This window comes from Diabrotica virgifera, chromosome 7, assembly GCF_917563875.1.
Source record: "Diabrotica virgifera virgifera chromosome 7, PGI_DIABVI_V3a".
NCBI classification, from domain to species: domain Eukaryota; kingdom Metazoa; phylum Arthropoda; class Insecta; order Coleoptera; family Chrysomelidae; genus Diabrotica; species Diabrotica virgifera.
Window position 1 is genome coordinate 23,292,982 of NC_065449.1, and position 20,961 is coordinate 23,313,942.

At 34.2% G+C, this 20,961-nt stretch overlaps 3 protein-coding genes across 6 annotated transcripts in view; 1 reads left to right on the plus strand and 2 right to left on the minus strand.

Moving 5' to 3' along the window:
- LOC114324786 (titin) overlaps nt 1-4,191 on the plus strand; it is a 67,020-nt gene extending 62,829 nt beyond the window's left edge. For all 3 annotated transcript variants that reach the window (XM_028272631.2, XM_028272629.2, XM_028272630.2), the window contains one exon: nt 1,638-4,191. In XM_028272631.2, the coding sequence (XP_028128432.1) occupies nt 1,638-4,058 (2,421 nt within the window). In that variant the 3' untranslated portion in view covers nt 4,059-4,191. The remainder of the gene's footprint in view (nt 1-1,637) is intronic.
- The window catches only part of LOC126887736 (uncharacterized), a 165,827-nt gene that overhangs the window by 9,185 nt on the left and 135,681 nt on the right, over nt 1-20,961 (minus strand). The gene's annotated exons all lie outside the window — the stretch shown is intronic.
- On the minus strand, nt 9,460-20,824 carry LOC114324788 (negative elongation factor E). Its single transcript, XM_028272635.2, has 6 exons — nt 20,466-20,824; nt 16,250-16,511; nt 15,176-15,410; nt 15,063-15,117; nt 9,746-9,857; nt 9,460-9,680 (listed from the first exon to the last, which is right to left on the minus strand). The coding sequence occupies exons 1-6, from the start codon at nt 20,544-20,546 to the stop codon at nt 9,607-9,609; spliced, it is 819 nt and encodes a 272-aa protein (XP_028128436.1). The 5' UTR covers nt 20,547-20,824; the 3' UTR covers nt 9,460-9,606.

A 20,961-nucleotide genomic window follows, 5' to 3' on the forward strand; every position in this document is an offset into this window, starting at 1 on the left:
AAATGTTTTCACATTAAAAAAAGGGGGATGTTTTTATTTGTTATCTTCTTTAACTAAAGATAGCGATATCTATAGTTTTTCTTTTTTTCTATATACCTATGCGTTTGTCATTTCAAGTCTGTTCTTTATTATCTTGCAAATGGTCTGCTAAGAGTGATGTTAGCAACAATCCTCTATATTTCGCAGGACCACTTTTTTTTATTTTTTTTTGCATAAAGAAGCTACGTAATATACTGTGTGTCGCATTTAAGATGAAGACACCACTATGTTTCGGCTATCAAAATAAATACAGATTTGAAGTTTTGCACAGTCATACAGGTTGATGGTTCACATTTTTTAAGATAGTCAACTGTAATCTAAATTTTAAACGCAGCCTACTGCGACTCCACAAACTGGGTAAATTCTCGATATTTTGTTTCGCGATAGAGATATCGGAAAAAGTTTTTTAAAAAAGTTGTTCCAAATATTATTACAACCCCATATACCAAATTTTATGACAAAATTTGCACTTCTATTTTTTTAAGTATTTGTAATCAGGATCATAAAACCTACAATTGGCTGTCCTGAGAAGCTTCTCAGGATACTAGGCATTCTGCGATGTTGCATTGCACATATTCCTACTTTCTATCAACAGCTTTTCATAATGAGATTTCCAATCTTGAATCGGAATTATCACGCATAGTTCGATTGGTGTTCATCTTTTTTAATGATTTCGATACTTCAGTGTATTGAGAACCTCCTATTCAATTTTCTATAGGTATTAATGTTTATCTTCCCCACATTAAATGTTTATCTTCTCTGGCCTTCTGTTTTACTCTTCCTTGTAATTATTCTATCCTTTAGGATCTAATTATCCTTTCTAGGATAATTTGTTGAGTTTTTTGGGTCATCCATAATGGACTGATTTTTTACTCTTTTCTACAATGCCAATCGCTTCTTTAGTAGCTTGATGTATAGCTTCTGTTATTCTTTTGTGCTCTTCTTCAATATCCGTTATGATCTAGTTTTTCTTAATATCTCCCATTCCTTCCTTCCTTTCTTCTTCCTAATTTCTTCCATTTGTTTTTTTCCCTGGAAGCCGTCTGTTGTGAACCGGTTGTACTGCAGCCACTTGGCTTATTGTACATCTTCCATTGTTTATGAAACCCATTCCAGAATTCTGGAACCCTGTACCAGCTTGTACAGGTCTAGTGGGTGGGTGCCATATAAATTTGGAGTCATTTCGATGTCTCCGAAAAGTGTTTGCCGCCTCCGATCCAATGCCTCACAGTCATGCAAAATATGGTTGACTGTTTCAGGTTCTCTGTTACAGAGTCTGCAGCTCAAGTCTCCATGAAACAGCCCCATTGTATGCAGGTGACCCATAACTGGCGCATGTCCAGTGAGGAAACCTGTTATGACTCTGAGCTGATTCCTGCTTGTTTTCAGCAGTAACTCAGCTCTACTAGCACATGTCCGTCCGAAATACATCTTGCCATGTGTTTGACCGGGTACACTCTCCCAGTGTGAGTTGTGTTGGCTTCGGATCCACTTGTTTAATAAAGAAAACAATTTTTATATATCATTTCTTTCAACTTATAATCACAATATACTTGGCATATGAAACACAATTTTAATAAAATATTTTTTTATTACAGATAGAGCCAATCAGAACTGAGTCCAAGGTAATAATACCGATAGCAACAGACCCTCTACCACCAAAAAGACCATCTAGATCAAGATCACGAGGGGACTCCCGGGCAACGTCTCAGTCAAGAACTGCTCCACAGAGTCTAAACACCTCTCAACGAGATCTAGATAGTTTATCGCTACAAACAGGACTAACGGCGGAAGACGACATAGAACCATGTGTAGAAGAACCTTGCGTTCAAAAAATATGTGACTACATGGGGTATTCCGTCATAGATAAATCAAAAATCAAAGATCCACCATTACCACCTCCTAGAAGTTTGAGGCGGAAGAAAAGATCCACTAAAGTCGATAAAGAAAACAAGTTCTTTACTGTTCCAAGGTCTAAACCTCCTAAGGAAGATGAAGTACTACCAGTAAGACCACTGAGGAATTATAGTACTCTAGGGCCTTCTAGACTATCAGTCACGCCAGATCTTGTCGAAAATAAAGAAAATATTGATATTACACAATATATAGAAATAGAAGACGAGCCTAATAGAGACCTACAGTCTGGAGAGGTTATCGAAAAAATGAAAACAAGACCTTTACCAGCACCACCCAGACCGCCTAGAAAAACTAAACCTTTTCAGGATATTACATCCAGTGTCACATCCAGGGAGAATATAATGTCACAATCAACAGAAGAGTTGCATAAAGAACAGCCCAGTGAAATCGAGGTATATACACAAACTGAGCCGTTACCAGATGATTTTGTCTGTGAAGAAATGGTTGAGGAAGCAACCGATAGAGTAATTATACCTACTCAAGCTACAGATGCGATTACTGTAGAAAGAAGATTAATAACACCAACAAGCTATACCTTTGAAGAAACTGTCACACACGGATCTTTGCTAGTAGAGCCTCTCAATGGTGCTAGGATTCTACCGGATTCAGATATATCTGAAAGACCTAAAGAAAGGATTGTACCAATCCGAGTTGAAGATGATTTTGATGAAACGTCGTCAATTCCTGACGATTTTCATAAACTAGCAGATCCCAAACCTGCAAAGCAAAGTTCATCAGCGCCTCCTGGAGAAATAGAAGTGCTTAAGGCCCAAAAGCTTCAAGTGACTGATCTCGATGTAGATACTCTCACTGTTAATAAGCTTTTAGCTGGAAAGATAGTAGTTTCCGAAATTGATAGCGGTAACATACAAACTAATGAAATTTCTTCAAAAACTGGAGCGTTAAAAGTTGGCGAGATCAGTTTACCACCAGAAATGATACAGCAAATTATACAAACGATTCAAAGCAGTCAAGCTTCAGAAGAAAAACCACAAGTTGACCAAGATGGACAAAAAAAAACTCCGTTTGATTTTTGCCCCGACGTAGAAACATCCTCTGCCCAATTACCTGTACCAGAATGTCTCGAGAAAGAAAAAATAGCAGATTTAGCTTCATCAGCAACTGAACCTGCTGCAGAAACTGAATTTTCGGTTGCAGAAACTAAAGACACAGTTTCAGTTGAGACTGTAGAAACTGAAAGAATAGAGGATGATATTGCTTCAGAAGTACCTGCTGAATTTGCAGAATTGAAATCTGATATAGCAGAAGCTTTATTGAAAAATATTATCCTAAATGAAGCTAAACCCAGTGTTCCAGAAGTATTTCCCGAAAATAGCGATATTTCGATAGAAGTACTGCCTAAAGAAGAAACTATACCTTCAGAAGAATCGATACTTTCTCTTGGTATACTTTCCAACGAAGACATTTCTGTTCCCGTAGAAGAAGAGAAAGATAGCCCTCCCGTAGTTCCCCCTAGAGCAGTTTCCCAAGATGCAAAACCTAGTACGCCAAATGATCCCCTTCAAGAACCAGAAACAGTCCCTCACAGACCTCCCCGACAGTCCGAGAGACTCAAGCTTTCTCAGTCTACCAATGAAGAATCCGTACAAGAGCCTGAGGTAGACGACGAACCACCACCTAGACCTCCCCAGCCTCCAATGGGATATTTACCTTCACAACCACCCACGAGCTTTTACGCCTTGAGGGCACAAAAGTATGTTGATGATAACATTCCCACTGTACCTAGAAGGAGAAGACATGCTAAATCGAAACAGTTGGCGAGGTCTAGCTCCGAGGAATCCTCAGAGGTGTCTCATGTAGTTCGAAGACACCCTCGAAGGGCTAGTGATCCTTCGATAGCTCAACTCTCTGGACAACTGGCGAGAGCCTGCGGTTCAGAAGCTAACAATCAACTTAAAAGACTGATAAATTACATTTTAAACAACGTTTTACATAATGAAGACGGGAAACAAGACTTAAACGTTATGATCATTATAATTTTAGTACTAATTGCAGGGCTGTTGTTGTTGGGGTATGGAGATGAAAGGACTGTCGTACACTTGCATCATTGGGAATACTTTAATCCCCCTAAAAATTTGTAACCCGTTGCGATTTATTTTTTAACGTTCGAATAGTTGTTACGTTTGATTGTTTTTGTAATTTTTAAGTATGGTTCATGTACATAACATTTAATTGATTTGTAAGACCTCAATAAAACCTTGATTTTAAATTTTATTAGTTATCACTTAATTTACAAAATATTTATCATTTAATCAACATCAATAACCATAGTGGGTCTTGGTCTGTTCTAAGATCAGTTTCCATTCTTTATTTGCCTTCGTTTTCTAATTTCGTACTATTACACTCCGTAAATCCTCTTCCACCTGGTCCTTAAATCCTACTCTGGACATGTCTCTTCTCTTAACATCATTCGGTCTTTGGTTATAAATGTGTTTCGATGGCTCCATCTCGATCATTCTCTCTAGGTGTCCTAGCCACCGTAACCTGTTTATTTTGATGAACCTACCAATACTGGGTTCACTGTAAAGGCGATACAGCCCAAAATTATAGGGTCTACGTCATAATCCGTTTTCCTGCACGCCTTCATAAATACGTCTAAGGATTTTACGTTCAAAACAGCCTAAACCTCCTTCATCGCTTTTTGTCATCGTCCACCTTTCTGACCCGTAAGTGAGGATGGGCTTGATAAGAGTTCTTTATATAAATATTTTAATTCTTTTTGTGACTATGTTTGATGTTAAAAGTTTCTTTAATCCATAGTCTGCTCTGTTTGCTAGATATACACATCTGTTAATTAAATCCATTAGATCTTCAGGTTTTGCTACTTGCTTATTATTTGTCACCACCAGGGTCACTTTTCTTCTTGCTATTACAGTGGAACCTCGATAAGTCGGCCCCCGATAACCCGGAAGTCCGGCTAACCCGGACCGATTTTCATCAGACAAACATTTCAACAATAAAAATTTATGTATTATGTTAAAACATTTTATCTGTAGCCGCTTCTGCAATGTCTTAAAAATATCGAGTTTCATTGATAAAACTTTGCTTCGACCATAATCTAATATTTGAGAGATAATGGGTATTTGTGTAATTTAACTATTCGGTAAAAATTACTCATGGCACAGGGCGGCAGCTGACGTTATCCATTATCAGGCTATCGCAAACAACAGGCACCGTTTATTCCTTTATTTATTTTGAACTGTCTTTTAAAAAATTATTTTTAGAACAATGGTCTTTTAAACTTTAAACAATGAAAGAGCCACTGTTCTTAAATAACATAACATATGAAATTGACACAACCGAAACTGACTGAGTTTTTTTTTACCTTGAAATGAACAATACTCTATCTATACTGTCTATACTACAACTATAATAGGTAAGTTAGATGTGTACTGTGCATATATATTTCATGTTATTTTAATTATAACGGACTTTATCTATAAGTATACGGTATTTTATTAATTTTTACAATGCTCTCCGGCTAACCCGGATTTTCGATAACCCGGATCGGCCGCGGTCCCGATTAATCCGAGTTATCGAGGTTCCACTGTATATCGATGTCATCCGCATAGACTAGTATTTGTACACTTATATTAATAATGGTTCCTCTTGTTGTAATTCCAGATTCTCTAATAGGTTAGGTTTATCTAGGAGAATATTGAATAGAGGACATGATAGGCTATCTTTCTGTGGAAGTCCTATTTATGCCTGGAAAATTCTTGATACTCCATTTTAACCTTACACGCGACTGTTGAGATGGTTGATTTCACCAATTTCACTAAGTGTATTTGGATATTCAATTCTACCATGGCTTTGTATAGAGCGTTTCTGTCAACACTGTCATAGGCACATCTAAAATCCACAAATGGTGAATATCAATGTCATACTCATATGATTGTTTCAAAGCTTGTCTGGGAATATTTGATGGATAGTTTATTTTTCTTTGCGAAACCCACACTGGTACTTGCCTATTGTTATTCAATCGTAAAGAATTTAGGCCAATATTTTGTAGGTCACGTTTAAGAGGGTACTTCCTCTATAATTATCACCCATTGTTTGATCTCTTTTTTTGAGAATAGGTACAATTATACCTATTTTCCAGTCTTCTGGTATTTTGTTATTGAAACCCACACTGGTACTTGCCTATTGTTATTCAATCGTAAAGAATTTAGGCCAATATTTTGTAGGTCACGTTTAACAGGGTACTTCCTCTATAATTATCACCCAATGTTTGATCTCTTTTTTTGAGAATAGGTACAATTATACCTATTTTCCAGTCTTCTGGTATTTTGTTATTGAAACCCACACTGGTACTTGCCTATTGTTATTCAATCGTAAAGAATTTAGGCCAATATTTTGTAGGTCACGTTTAAGAGGGTACTTCCTCTATAATTATCACCCATTGTTTGATCTCTTTTTTTGAGAATAGGTACAATTATACCTATTTTCCAGTCTTCTGGTATTTTGTTATTGAAACCCACACTGGTACTTGCCTATTGTTATTCAATCGTAAAGAATTTAGGCCAATATTTTGTAGGTCACGTTTAAGAGGGTACTTCCTCTATAATTATCACCCATTGTTTGATCTCTTTTTTTGAGAATAGGTACAATTATACCTATTTTCCAGTCTTCTGGTATTTTGTTATTGAAACCCACACTGGTACTTGCCTATTGTTATTCAATCGTAAAGAATTTAGGCCAATATTTTGTAGGTCACGTTTAAGAGGGTACTTCCTCTATAATTATTACCCATTGTTTGATCTCTTTTTTTGCGAATAGGTACAATTATACCTATTTTCCAGTCTTCTGGTAGTTTTAGATCCTACCAAATCGAACCAACAGGTAAGATTTTTTGAGCCATGTTTTAAAACCATGCCATCTGCTCCAGGACCTTTGTTTTCTTTCACTTTTTGTATTACTTTGATGACTTCTTATTCTATCGGGATGTTATCAGTCTCTCTTTCGGCTTCCATGCCTTTGAGCTGAATTTCTACTTTTTGCAACCTTATCTCACTCCTTATATTTATAGACAACTATTCATCTTTTATGACTGCTTATGACAAAACAGCAGTACTGACAGCAGCAGCGACCACCCTAGGAAACAAGAAAAAGGAGAAAAGAGGAGCATGGTTTGATGACGAGTGAGACAAGCAATAGAGGAAAGAAAGGAAGCACACAAAATGTACATAACAAGAAGAACACGGGAAAGACGAACATTATTTGAAGTCGCAAGACGGAAAGCAGACAAGATATGTAGAAAGAAAAAGAGCCTATGAAAATAGACAAATAGAAAAAATGGAAGAAAATTTCAAAAACAACGAAATTAGAGGGGCTTACGAATACCTAAAAAAGATAAGAAGTGGGTATAAACCTCAAACAAGTCTATGTAAAGATAAAAGTGGGCAAATAATCAGTGACCAACAGAAAGTCACAGAAACCTGGAAGCATTATTTTCAGACCCTACTTGAAACACAAGTAGACTTGGAAGATGAAATGGGTATGAACTACGTAGAAGAAAATGAAGTAGATAATCGAGTAGAAGCTCCAACTATAGAGGAAGTTCTCGAAGCTATTAAGGCCCAGAAAAACAATAAAGCTCCGGGAGTTGACGAAATACCAGCAGAACTGTATAAGGTAGGTGGCGACCACCTAGCAAGTCACATCCACGCGCTCATCAAAGACATATGGCAAGAAGAGAAAATACCCGACGACTGGAAGAAAAGTATAGTATGCCCGATCTATAAAAAAGGAGACAATCTCTAGTGCAAAAACTACCGTGGAATCTCTCTACTATGTACAGCATATAAAGTCCTCAGGTATATTATAAACCAGCGGCTCTAACCACTAGCAGAAAATATTATTGGAGAGTATCAGACGGGCTTCCGACGGGGCAAATCTTGAACAAATCATGGGAACACGATATTGATGTTCACAACGTGTTTGTAGACTTCAAACAGGCATACGACTCAATCAAAAGGAACAAACTATACTATATATTGGCTGAATTGGCAATACCACACAAGCTAATAAGACTCATTAAAGCCACAATGAATGAAACTCAGGCATGTGTACGAATACAAAACCACCGGACAAACTTTTTCAAAATTTCGCAGGGAATAAAGCGAGGAGATGGGCTGGCCCCAACATTGTTTAACCTGGCACTGGAGTATGCGGTTAGGCAAATGCAAACTTGACGAGGAAACCTACTGACCAACCGAACGGTTCAACTGGCCGCTTATGCCGATGATTTTAATATTATGCGTAGAACATCAACAGGAGCACAGGAAACATATGCAGAGTTAAAAACAAACAAAAATTAGCACAGAAAAAAACAAAAATAATGACTCAGACGAGAAGAAATATAGTCCCACAAAATACATGAAGATGACATTGAAACGGTTGGAAAGTTTACAAACCTGGGAGTAGAAATATATGCCGAGAAATCAGAAGATAGAGAAATACGGAAGAGAATAACGCAGGCAAAAAGAGCCTATTTTGCCCTCTCCCATATATGTCGGTCTAAAAGTGTCCACCGAAATACAAAGATGAGAATCTATAAAACTTTAATTCGACCAATAACATGCTATGGCAGTGAAGCCTGGTTCCTGAAACAAATATCCAAAAACAAACTCGATACATTCGAAAGGAAAGTACTGAGCAGAATACTAGGACCTGTGAGGGAAACCGGAATCTTCAGAAGTCGATACAACAACGAACTTTATCAACTTTACAAGGAAGCACCCCTGTCAGACTTCATTAGAATACAAAGATTGCAATGGGCTGGACATGTGATAAGAATGGGAGAGGATAGGCTACCAAAAAGAGCACTGAATGCTAGAATTCAGGGAAAGAGACCGGTTGGAAAGCCAAGAAAGCGCTGGGAAGACACAGTAAACAGCGACGTACAAGCCCTTTAAGGAGTCTGTGTATGGAGAAGAGCAGCCACAGACAAGCAAGGGTGGAGGCAAAAAATAAAGGAGGCCAAGGCTCAATTTTGGCTGTAGTGCCGTAGAAGAAGAATTCATCTTTTATATCGCCAAAATAAATCCAAAAAGACTTAGAACAATGCAGATGGAGGTACACAGAATTATTACTATAGTTCATTCGCTTTTAAGATGAGCTAAGACTCCAGTTTCAGACGCATGAATCGTGGGTTTTTCGTGTCCTGGCAGCTTGTCATTAGTTAGAAATTAATTTATAATATACAATACAATGACAAGTTGTAACGAGACGAAAAACCCACGAATGAGGCGTCTGAAACTGGCGTCTTAGCTCATCTCGAAAGCGATATGTTTAAGTACTTACTGTTTACCAAATTATGCCAATAGTTGCAAATATTTTAAAAATTAAAGAAAGGGGATATAGAGGTGAAATAGATTCTCTTTGGAAAGTAATTAAGCCGATGAGTTTTCACTGGAGGAAGAGAAAAACAAACAGTAAAAATGCTAATGGAAAGACATGATATTCATTCATAACAAAAAATAGTAATAAAACTTATATTTAATGAAATATACTACAGAGAATATAGTATTCAAAATAATCTCTTCCCATAGGGAAGTTATCAACTGACTAAATACCTTAAATAGTCAAGACCCATAATCATACATAAAACCATTAAGTAATATCCATTCAGTCAAACATATCGTCATAGGATACCAAGTTTCTCTTATCTCTATGGTTGCCTTTCTGAGAATGACTAGAAGCTGAAAAAGAAAAATTGATGTAAACAACTATCTTACAAAAACAAAAAAAAAACCCATCATCTTACCAAGAGTAGCCCATGCAGCTGACGAGGTTGCATCATTTATGGGTTCAATTTGAGGTTGTCTTCTAGCTAATGATACTTTTAGAGGGATTCCAGATACCATACTTCCATCCATCTACAAAAAAGAGTAGTATGTATGTGAGCAAGATAAAATAGATACAGTAAAACCTTAAAAAAGAATCAGAATAACTCATATTATCACTGACTAGAGTTGGCACTGATCCACTAACCAGAGATGTAACCAGGATGATCCTAAGGGGGGGGGGTTACAACTACTTGATGGTCTCTGGGGGGTATGAAATAGTAATGGTATTAAGCATATAGAGCTCAAAGTACACAAATGGGGGGGGGGGGTTATAACCCCCAAACCCCCTCAAAGCAAAAAAGTATGAAAACACGGAAATTTCTGGGAAAAAGCTAGAACGATCCTTATAGATTTTGGTGTTTAAGGATCTTCTGATGCGGCCGATATTATAGTGGTAATTACATTGTTGTCAAATCTTTTTATTTTTGAAGTGATACTTCTTTACCGGCGATATGAGGGTGAATTTTTATTTGTTAAAACCTATGATCCCGGCGCATGCGCATTATAACTTTGTTCTGATTGGATGTTCAAATGACATGTCAAAAATTATTCAATATGGTGGCTGTGGCACAGCTGTACTAGTTTGATTATTTATGGTTGTTGCGTTTTGAAATTTGTGGGAAAAGAAACAAAGTTAGTTAATAGTTATACTGCCTTTTTAAATAGTTTTCATATACCTATATTTTTGGACTTTTGGACTATTTTGGACAAGGAAAACTCATTCTAATTTGGTAAGTAGTTTTTATTATAATCATATTGTAATTATACATTTGGATTAGGTTGGAATACATACATTAATTTTCTCAAGAATGAGGATTTTAGAGAGAAATCCCAAATTAGGTCCGATTTTTATTTTTAAATTATGATTTTTTGGCGTAGATTTATTTATCTAGTAGGTATATAATGCTTTGATTTACATACTTAATTTGATTACCAACAAAAGTTCTACCAATCTTCATCTAATATATTGTTTTCTTACTGTTTTGTTATATCGCACACCTAGTTCAATTGTGCCACAACTGCAAAAAATTCGAATTTTGGGTTAAGGCTGTAAAATATTGCCTATATAATGGCCCATCTAATACAATACAGCCTGAACTAAAATATTGTTTTCGATAAGTATAAAGTAAGTTACTTCGGTATTTCACTGCAGGGTTTTTGGAGGTTTTGAAAATGCAATATGGCCATAACTGGGAGATGTGGCGATAATACACACTGCCACAATACAACCGATGTAATTCAATACGTTCAATACGGTCACAACTGCAAAAATCAAGAGAGATGTGGCGATAATATACACTGCCACAATACAACCGATATAATTCAATACGGCCACAACTGCAAAAATCAATTGATTTTTTCATTATATTGCCGCCGTATCTCCTAGGTATCGTTTTATAAATGACTTTCTTCACAATGCAATATCGCCATAACTATCAAAATAATAATAACGTTTTATTTTTAATAAATTGTAATAAGATCCAGCCAATAAGCGTATAATTTGCTACCTAAATTGTAATTTTGAAGCCAGTCATTCATGCGTATTTAAAATTTTTGCCAACAATTATTATGGTTCAGAAATAATTTTTTCTTTGTGGCATTTTTCAATGTGTTTGTGTGCGTTTTATTCTTTTATTTTTTTAAATTTTTGGTATTGTCTTAAAAATCACATAATATGTAGTAGAAGTATAACCTCTTACGTGCGTACAAAGTACACACACATTCTTTTTTTTATTTTATTTATCAACGGGCAAGCCCAATTACAATTAATGTTAAACTATAAATTCATAATACTGACTATATCTACGGTTACAATACAAAAAGTTAATCTGTATTATTATACAATGCAATACAAAAGTTATCTATATCTATTACTCGAGCCAAGAGTACACAAAACCTGATGCAATAATGAGCCAAAGGTTGCAAAGAAATATATGTTGTCATATTGATTGGTTAGTCTAGCAGTTCTTGTAATGAAGTTGTTAAATCCATAGTTATTGCGATGTATAGGGTAATGGAAACTAGCTATAGATCTGGTAGCTCTAAATGGAACATGTATATTAATTTTATTGAGCAAAGAAGAAGCAGCAGCTCTACCATGCAGAATATTGTAAAAAGTAATAAAATCTCTCTTCTTATGACGCATAGAAATGGGTGGCATATTTAATGTAGCAAGTAAATCTGCATCACTGTAGTTGTCCAAGATGTTTAATGTGAAAGCAATCTGTTTAAGGAATGTATGCTCAACACGACACAAGGCCTCTATATGCACATTATAAAAAGGTGACCATACACAGGACGCATACTCAAGATGGGGACGGACAAGAGAGCAATAAAGCGTTTTTAAGGCAGTAATCCCAGTAAAATCCTGTGTGCTTCTTCTGATAGAGCCAAGTTGTAGAGTTGCATCCAAAGTAACACCAAGATCCTTGATGAAAGGTACAGTATCTAGGTAATGCTGTCCAATCTTGTATTCAAAAGTGATTGGGGATTTAGATCGAGAAAACGTAATGGCTTTGCATTTAGATGGATTTAGACTCATCCCATTTCTTGTACACCAGTCCAACAAATTGATTAACTCATATTGAAGTTTATCACAGTCATTGGGAGATTTAATCAGACAGCTCAATTTTAAGTCATCGGCAAACAGCAAAAAAAGGAAAGAAGAAAAACATTCGTGAATATCGTTTATAAAAATCAACTATTTTCAATGGGAAATAAGCCACAATTTTACCAAAAAAATGATATAAAACGTTATAAAAATCTTCCGTTTTTCTGGAAATCTAATGAACTTTCTTATTTCAAATGGAACACCCTGTATATTTTTTGCATTTTGAAGTCCTTAAGAAATACTGATTATTTTTCACGTTATATTCCCTATACCTAAATGCAATAAATTCCAGTTATTGCTACATTTATAAAAAAAAATTTAAACAAATTATAAAAATCAATTTTTTCGGCCCGTGTAGACATTATTTTAAGTTCTTTGGACCATTGGGAACAAAAAAGGTCTTTTGTAATTTTTCTCTAAAGTTAATCGTTTCCGAGTTAAAAACAATTTATAACTGAAAAAAATCAAAAAATGACGATTTTCTAGGTTCAAAAACACAAGTAAAAAATATTAATTTTGGAACTACGAAGTACCTAAATTCGAGTAAAAACTTTTTATTTTATTAGATACCGATAAGTAATTTGGTTTTATTTCATTTTAAAACATTGTTCTTTAGTTGTTAATGCAGCCCGATAGCCCGCCCTTTCATATTGCAAAAACAATATTTTATGTTGTTTTAAAACAACATGCCAAAAATTCTGTAGGGTGCTGATAGAAGAAGGTTTAAGCTTAAATTTAGGTACTTTCAAAAATTATTTTTTTTATTAGTGTTTTTGATCCTTGAAAATCGTAATTTTTCGTTTTTTTTTGAAGTTATACTTCTTTACGATCGAGAGTGAAATTTTATAATTCCCTGGCGCATGCGCACACAGACAGTATGTAGTTCGTTGCTAATCTTTCGAGATAGGTATGTATATGTATATATCAGCGCAAATAAGTAATTAAAAGAATATATTAGTGTTTTTAGTAAATGTATTATTTATTACTTATAATTTTTGTGTCTTTGGATTTGTCTTCCTCGGGTAGTAAGATAATAAAATATCTAGGTATAACATTTTTATACTTCATTTGATCTATTTGTCACCGTGTTGTGTAATTATATCCTAGACGTCAATTACAAGCGGCCCGATAGCCTGGTTAGTAGAGCATTGGACCAGAGATCGAGAGGTCCCGGGTTCCAATCCCAGATGATTCATATTTTTTTTTAATCTTTGGTTGTTTTAATAAAATTTTTTGAAAGTGGTAGGTAAAAATGTTAGTCAATATTTAAATAAAATACAACTAACCTGTTAAGTATATTATTTATTTCGTTGAAATTATATAATAGAAGTATAACTTCTTACGTGCGTACAAAGTACACACACATTCTTTTTTTTTTCAGTTTTACATTGTTTATAACTTGAAATATATTAACTTTCTACAGAAAAACTACAAAAGACTTGTTTTGTTCCCAATGATCCTAAAAACCTAAAATAATGCTACCTGGGCCGAAAAAATTGATTTTTATAATCTGTTTAAATTTTTTTTTAATAAATGTAGCAATAACTCCGAAATTATGGCATTTAGGTATAAGGAATATATATATATATATATATATATATATATATATATATATATATATATATATATATATATATATATATAAACAAACTGGAACGTGAAGTAAAAACCACTTCTATGTAAAAGGTATATTTACTAAAAATTTTTAGAATCCCAATGGATTCAATAAAATGAGTTCATCAGAACGTTTTCAAACCTATCGGTCCATCATCAGTGATTTGAATACTTGCAAAATAGCCCCAGAACCAAACAATGGTTGTGATTATAAATAAATCTACATTATGTTGAAATAAATTTAAAATGGCTAAACGCCGATGTTAAAGGATTAAACCTCTGGGAACATGGTGAAACTCTACCCGAGGACCCAATCAATCATCTTCGGTCAACGATGACTACTAAGACTTAGTAGTCATCGTTGACCGAAGATGGTTGATTGGGTCCTCGGGTAGAGTTTCACCATGTTCCCAGAGGTTTAATCCTTTAACATCGGCGTTTAGCCATTGCCAACATAATGTAGATTTATTTATAATCACAACCATTGTTTGGTTCTGGGGCTATTTTGCAAGTATTCAAATCACTGATGATGGACCGATAGGTTTGAAAACGTTCTGATGAACTCATTTTATTGAATCCATTGGGATTCTAAAAATTTTTAGTAAATATACCTTTTACATAGAAGTGGTTTTTACTTCATGTTCCAGTTTGTTTAACTATAAGGTATACAGCCAATCCAGGGAACTACCCCCTTTTTAGTTTATATATATATATATATATATATATATATAACATGAAAAATAATCAGTATTTCTTAAGGACTTCAAAACTCAAAAAATATAGAGGGTGTTCCATTTGAAATAAGAAAGTTCATTAGATTTCCAGAAAAACGGAAGATTTGACAACAATGAAATTCCCACTATAATATCGGCCGCATTAGAACACCCTTACCCACCAAAAGCTATAAAAATCATTCTAGTGGTTTTCGAACAAATACCATGTTTCCATACTTTTTCGCTACCCTGTATATACAAAGATAAAACTGAATAAAACACAATATAAAGTCTTACCTCAGATATTGCCCTTTCTGCAGCATCAGTTTTATCAAAAGTTATAAAACCTCGACTAGAAACATAAAAAAATTGATTAATTAAGTACCAGATACATAACACCTTAAACATACTTCTTTTCAATTTCCATTGATATATTAATAATATTTCCCATAGTTGTAAAATGTTTCTTCAAAAATTCTTCAGTAATTTTGTAACCAGCTACGTAGATAGTATTGCCCTGCCTGGGTTTATCCGTTTTCACTTGTTGTTGTTGTTTTTCGGTAAGCCCCCTTTCTTCCCTATCTCTTGCATTGGCGAATGTATCATATAGGTTTTTGATTCTAGGTGGTGTATTTTGAGGATTATCTACAAATTTAACTGTTAATAGAGCGAAACTGTCAAAACATTATGAGAATAAATCTGTAAGTTTTTATTAAGAGGTACAAAGATATTCTTTCACTTGCAGTCTTTTAATAAACTGTTAATAAAGATTTAATGGAAGTATGTATTTCAATATTATAAATTATTGGCATAAGATACCTATACAGTGGAACCCCGATTATCTGTGCACATATATTAAGGCTGCTGCTAAATTTTATATTACAGTAGACTCGTGATTATCAGAGTCTAGGTTATCCGAGCCCCTCAGTTAACCGAGGCAAAAGTGGTAACTGGTGAGTTACATCTTTCAAATTTGGCGCAACATCGCTGCCTCAAAAAGAGCAATGAAGCTTACGCAAAAACCTATCAAATACTTTTTTAAACAGTAATATTAATAAGGTAAATGCTTTTATATTTTATAGACAGTACTGTATTAGTTTTTAGTCATTAAAATACCCACAGTTATGATTATTTACGTGTTTTTCTAACAGTACACCCAATCTCAGTGTTAACCAAGTTTTCTATATCCGAGGTAGTAACAGTCTCAGTTACATCAGATATTCGCGAGTCTCCTGTATTTGTTATTTCATTATTTCAAATATTTTCCCCTTATACACCAACTATAATACTGCACATACAGACATCCCTCACCAGCACCTTTAGAATCTGTGCACTGTACCTACATGTTCAGAGTATCAATGCTTTTCAGTTATTCGTGTCACATACAATCCCATGGAGCACGGATAATCAGGATTCTACTGTACTAAATAAACCACAAAAGAAAACAATTACAAAAATGGATGTTAAAGATGTGTTAAATTTACCTGGCCCATCCTCCATTTGTACAGCTGAAAATGGTTGATATCCACTCACAGTTTTATCTGAAATCAGTTTCCGTTCTAGACCTCTTGGACGCTTAAAACCTTGCTCAGGTTGTTTCTGCTGTTTAGAAATAGCTGGTATAACACCTGATTTTATTAACTTCTTTGCTACCTCTCTGGCATCTCTGGCTTCAGCAGGCCTTTTAGGTATTATGGGTTTTTCAGGCTCTGGTTTTGGTGCCTTCAGGGCTTGTATGGCCTTTTTCTAAAAGAAGCAATCATTATTTAGTAACACTAGAGAGACAGAGAGATACTTTATTGATACAATGTACCAAAAGGCCATCGACCGAAGTCTTTCAGCCAATTTACACAATTAATATACATTAATACAGTATATGTTTTTTGTTAATATTAATACAATACAATAATTAAAAAAAATATTTGTAAGTGGCGGTAATCACAATATCACTGACAATTAGTTACAATACAGATGATGATTTAAATAGAGTTGTTTATTGTCTTGATGTGTAGCATATTTCTTCAAAAAGAGTTCTTCCTGGATATCTACGGGCAATGTCCTCTGGTATCTTCACAATATGGGGCTCAATCAAATTTTTGTTATTGTCATTAATAAAGAGATATTTAAACAGCTTATTGAGCCTCTCATTAATAGGTTCAATTCCAATTTTATCATACAGCATTCTGTTTGATGGATTATGAAGTGGATTATCAGGATGACGCATTCTAGTTATTTGTCGAAGGCTACTTGTTTCAGCCACTTTTATACTATTTTTGGCAGGACCTTTAGAATTATAGAAAATTGCAGAACCATACTCCAGCATGGGCCTGCAAATCATTTTATAAATATTGGCTGCTGTTTCAATCGTAATTCCCTCATTCTTGTATGTTAAACTTCTGAAGTGTTTTGCTCTAGTTATAATTTTCTTTTTTATAACTGCTGTGTGGTGGTTGAACTTCAATTTGTTATCTATTTCTATTCCCAAATACTTAACAGTTTGGGAAATTTTAATAATATTGTTGCATATGTTTATAGTTGGTGAGTGATCTTGGATTCTATGGTGAAATATTATTAGTTTTGTTTTAGAAGGATTTATTGTTAATCTCCATTTATTCATCCAAGATATTGTGTCATCCACCTGCCTCTGCAATAAGTCCATTGTCTTTATTAAATTTTTTCCATATGATATCACTGCAGTGTCATCAGCAAATTGTAGCAAATTAGTATTGGTTAGTCTATTTTCGCATATGTCACTGCAATAGAGATTATACAATAGAGGGGAGAGTGGTGAACCTTGTGGAACTCCTTGTTGCACTGAAAATGAATGGGAATATGTTTCATTGATCTTAACTATACACCTGCGTCTTCTAAGAAATTCGTCAATAATCCATATTAGAGAAGGGGAGCATTTCATTCTGTGAAGTTTATATAACAATCCTCTATGCCAAACAGAGTCAAAAGCCTTCTTGATGTCCAAGAAAACTCCAGCCTTTAGTCCTTGCAATCTTGCTGCCTGTATATTGGATGTTACTATTGAAAGAGGAAGGATTGTAGATGATTTTTCTCTAAATCCAAACTGGTGTGCTGGAATATGTTGGTTTAATTCATTATATAATCTTCCTTGGATAATTTTCTCAAAATTTTTTCCAATTACTGGGAGAAGGGTGATTGGGCGGTAATTTTGGGGTAGTTGATGGTTAGTATAAGGTTTAGGAATAACTATTACAATGCCTGCCTTCCACTCATCAGGGAAGAAATGATTCATGATACAATAGTTATATATGCTCATTATCTCCTTATGAATATCTGGATCTAGTTGTCTAAGGATTTTACGATTGATGGAATCTTTGCCTGGAGCTGTGTTTTTTTATATAGAGCCTAGTCATATTCATTTTCTGTGATGTCCTGAAGAGCATTCAGATTACGACTATTTTCATAAAAACTTCCAAACCAACTATCCACTTCCTCTAAGGTATCTCTATCAAAATTGTTATCCTCATTAAATTTGTAGGTTTCTTCAAAGTATCTAGCAAAAGCACTACATTTTTCTTCATCTGTACTATATGTCTGGCCATCATATATCAGTTCTGAAATCTGTTGTCTAAACGATTTATATTTAGACAGTTTTTTTTATTTCATTCCAGTATGTTTTTCCTTTCATGGAGTTTATACTTTTACATGCTAGGATCCATTTACCTATGTTGTTTAAATTGCGATATAAGTTTGTGAATAATTTTGTTTAGTTCATTCAATTGCGATTTTAATGCATGTGTCTCATTTTTTTGGATCTGCCTGAGTAACTGTCTCTTCAATTTAATCAGAGACAAAATGAAGGGTGGAAGATTGTAATTAAAGGGTAATTTCTTCTGCTTGGGCGAATTTTCTATTATTAATTTAGACAACATAGTGTTGAAATAGATAAAAAAAAGGTGTTGATAAATAAAAGGTGAGATACTAACTCACATCTTATCGACAGATGCAATAAATGACGTCAAAGTTAGAATAAATAAAATAGGTATGGAAAAAAGAATGGAAAAATATTACAAGCATGTCAAAAAATTTATATTTTTCTTTACATCAAGAACTTCCTCCGCCACCTGAATACATATTTAAATATAACCTGCCAAAGCAAGATATTTCTACTATCGTCAGATTAAAAACTCGACACGGGAAATATGAGGCACATCTGCACAAATTAGGAATAATTAATTCATCAGTATGTTTTTGTGATAATGTTTCGATTAGAGATTTAAACCATATTTTCTTGGAATGCAAAATTAACGAGAGATATATAAATCAATTATATTACAATTTACGACAAACACAAGTTCATTTTCCAATTAGTATAGAATATCTACTAAGTTGTCATAAAATGGAAATATTTAAATTACTCATAAACTACTTGAAAGAAACAAATATAATCATTTAAGTGAAATACGTATAAATATAACAAAACTAATAAATTGAGGTAAAAATAAAATAAAAATCTGTGGCTAACGGACTCGCATCCAAGCCATTTTTTCACACACACACACACACATAGTGTTGAAATTTTTAATATAATTTGGGCAAATGTCATGCCTTATATTCAAAAATTCTTTCATTCTACTATTTACATTTTGTACATTACATTTTGCTATATTGGGAAGATTAATTTCATTACCACATTCACGGTCATGACTGCATATGAAGTCATTTACTCTATAAGAATACGTGTATAAAATGACAGCGTGTCCGCGAATGTGTTAATGTGGTCAGGATCATGATGTAGATTAAAATCAAATTGCAAAGCCAAGTGATCACTTCCCAGATCTGGAGTTACAAGTATATTTGTGATATTATTTATAATATTTTTAGAACAAAATAATATATCTGGAGTTGTGCTTGGGTTACCTGCCATTATAAACGTAGGAGTAGGTATTTGACAAAAATTAGAATTTTGAAGAAAACATTTGATTTGTTTCATACGTGAGGGGCTTGATTTTGGGTTAAAATCACCAATGATTATTGAAAGTAACATTAGTTTTAATAATATATGGAAGTAAACCTAAATAACACTGAATAACTAAAAACACAGAATACAGAAATACAGCAGCTGGAAATAGACAAAGGTAAACAGATCAAAGGAACAGACAAGTACAATAATTATTTAGGTTTGATAATATCAAACAAAGGAATAACCGAAGAATACCTATATCAAAAATATACTAGGTATATATAACACCATAACAAGAAGCATCCTCATTTATGGGTGTGAAAATTTGATAATAAATAAGAAAACCAAAAACAAATGGAGATTGAATTCCTAAAGAGAAGCTGCAGAGTAACAAGAAGAGATAGAATAAGTAACATAGAGGTTGAGAAAAGAATGGGAATGAACTCAGATGTTATAGACTACATAGAAGAGAAGAGGTTAACCTATTAACCTGGTACAGACATGTCAGAAGAGCCGATCAAAAACGTTGGATAAACAGAACAGCAGAGTGGAGCCCAACAGAAAGAAGGAAGAGAGGCAGACCCCAAAAGTTCTTTCAGAGATGAATAGAAGTGGACCAAGCAATGGAAAGAAGAAATCTACAGGAAAGGGACTGACAAAACAGAAAGAACAGGAGAGAACGGTTGAGTAAAGGAATATAGCCAAAACTGTGGAAATCCTTAGTATAAAATATAGTTTTAATAAAATATGTCAATGATACTTACCTTTTTCTTTAATTTTTGGTATTTCGCCTGTAACATTAATTCTTCCTCTGTAAAGTTTGCAGGAAAATGAATGTATACCATTATTATAATGCAATAGTCACGATAAATATTTAATATTTCATTCAGGAGATATTTTTTTAATATTTGATAAATGGTTTTTAAAAATATTTACAAAATATACTACGTCTAGAAACGTCAATCGGGTCAATCGTCCTTATGTCAGTGTCACGTGTCAGTTGTCAGCCGCGATGATTTGTTCATTTCTTTAATTCAATCGAATTCAATATCCACATGAAGCCTTTAAGTTGGATTTATAGTTTGACGTAGCGTAGACGTAGACGCAACGGAGACATAAGAAACGGACTGGAAACGTAAGAAAATATTATGTCAATTTATAGTTCGACGTAGCGGAATTTTTGCGCATGAGTAGAAAGAGTAAACAATGACTTAATTCTAATTCAACAACATAGCCTATAAATTATGCGAACAGTAATAA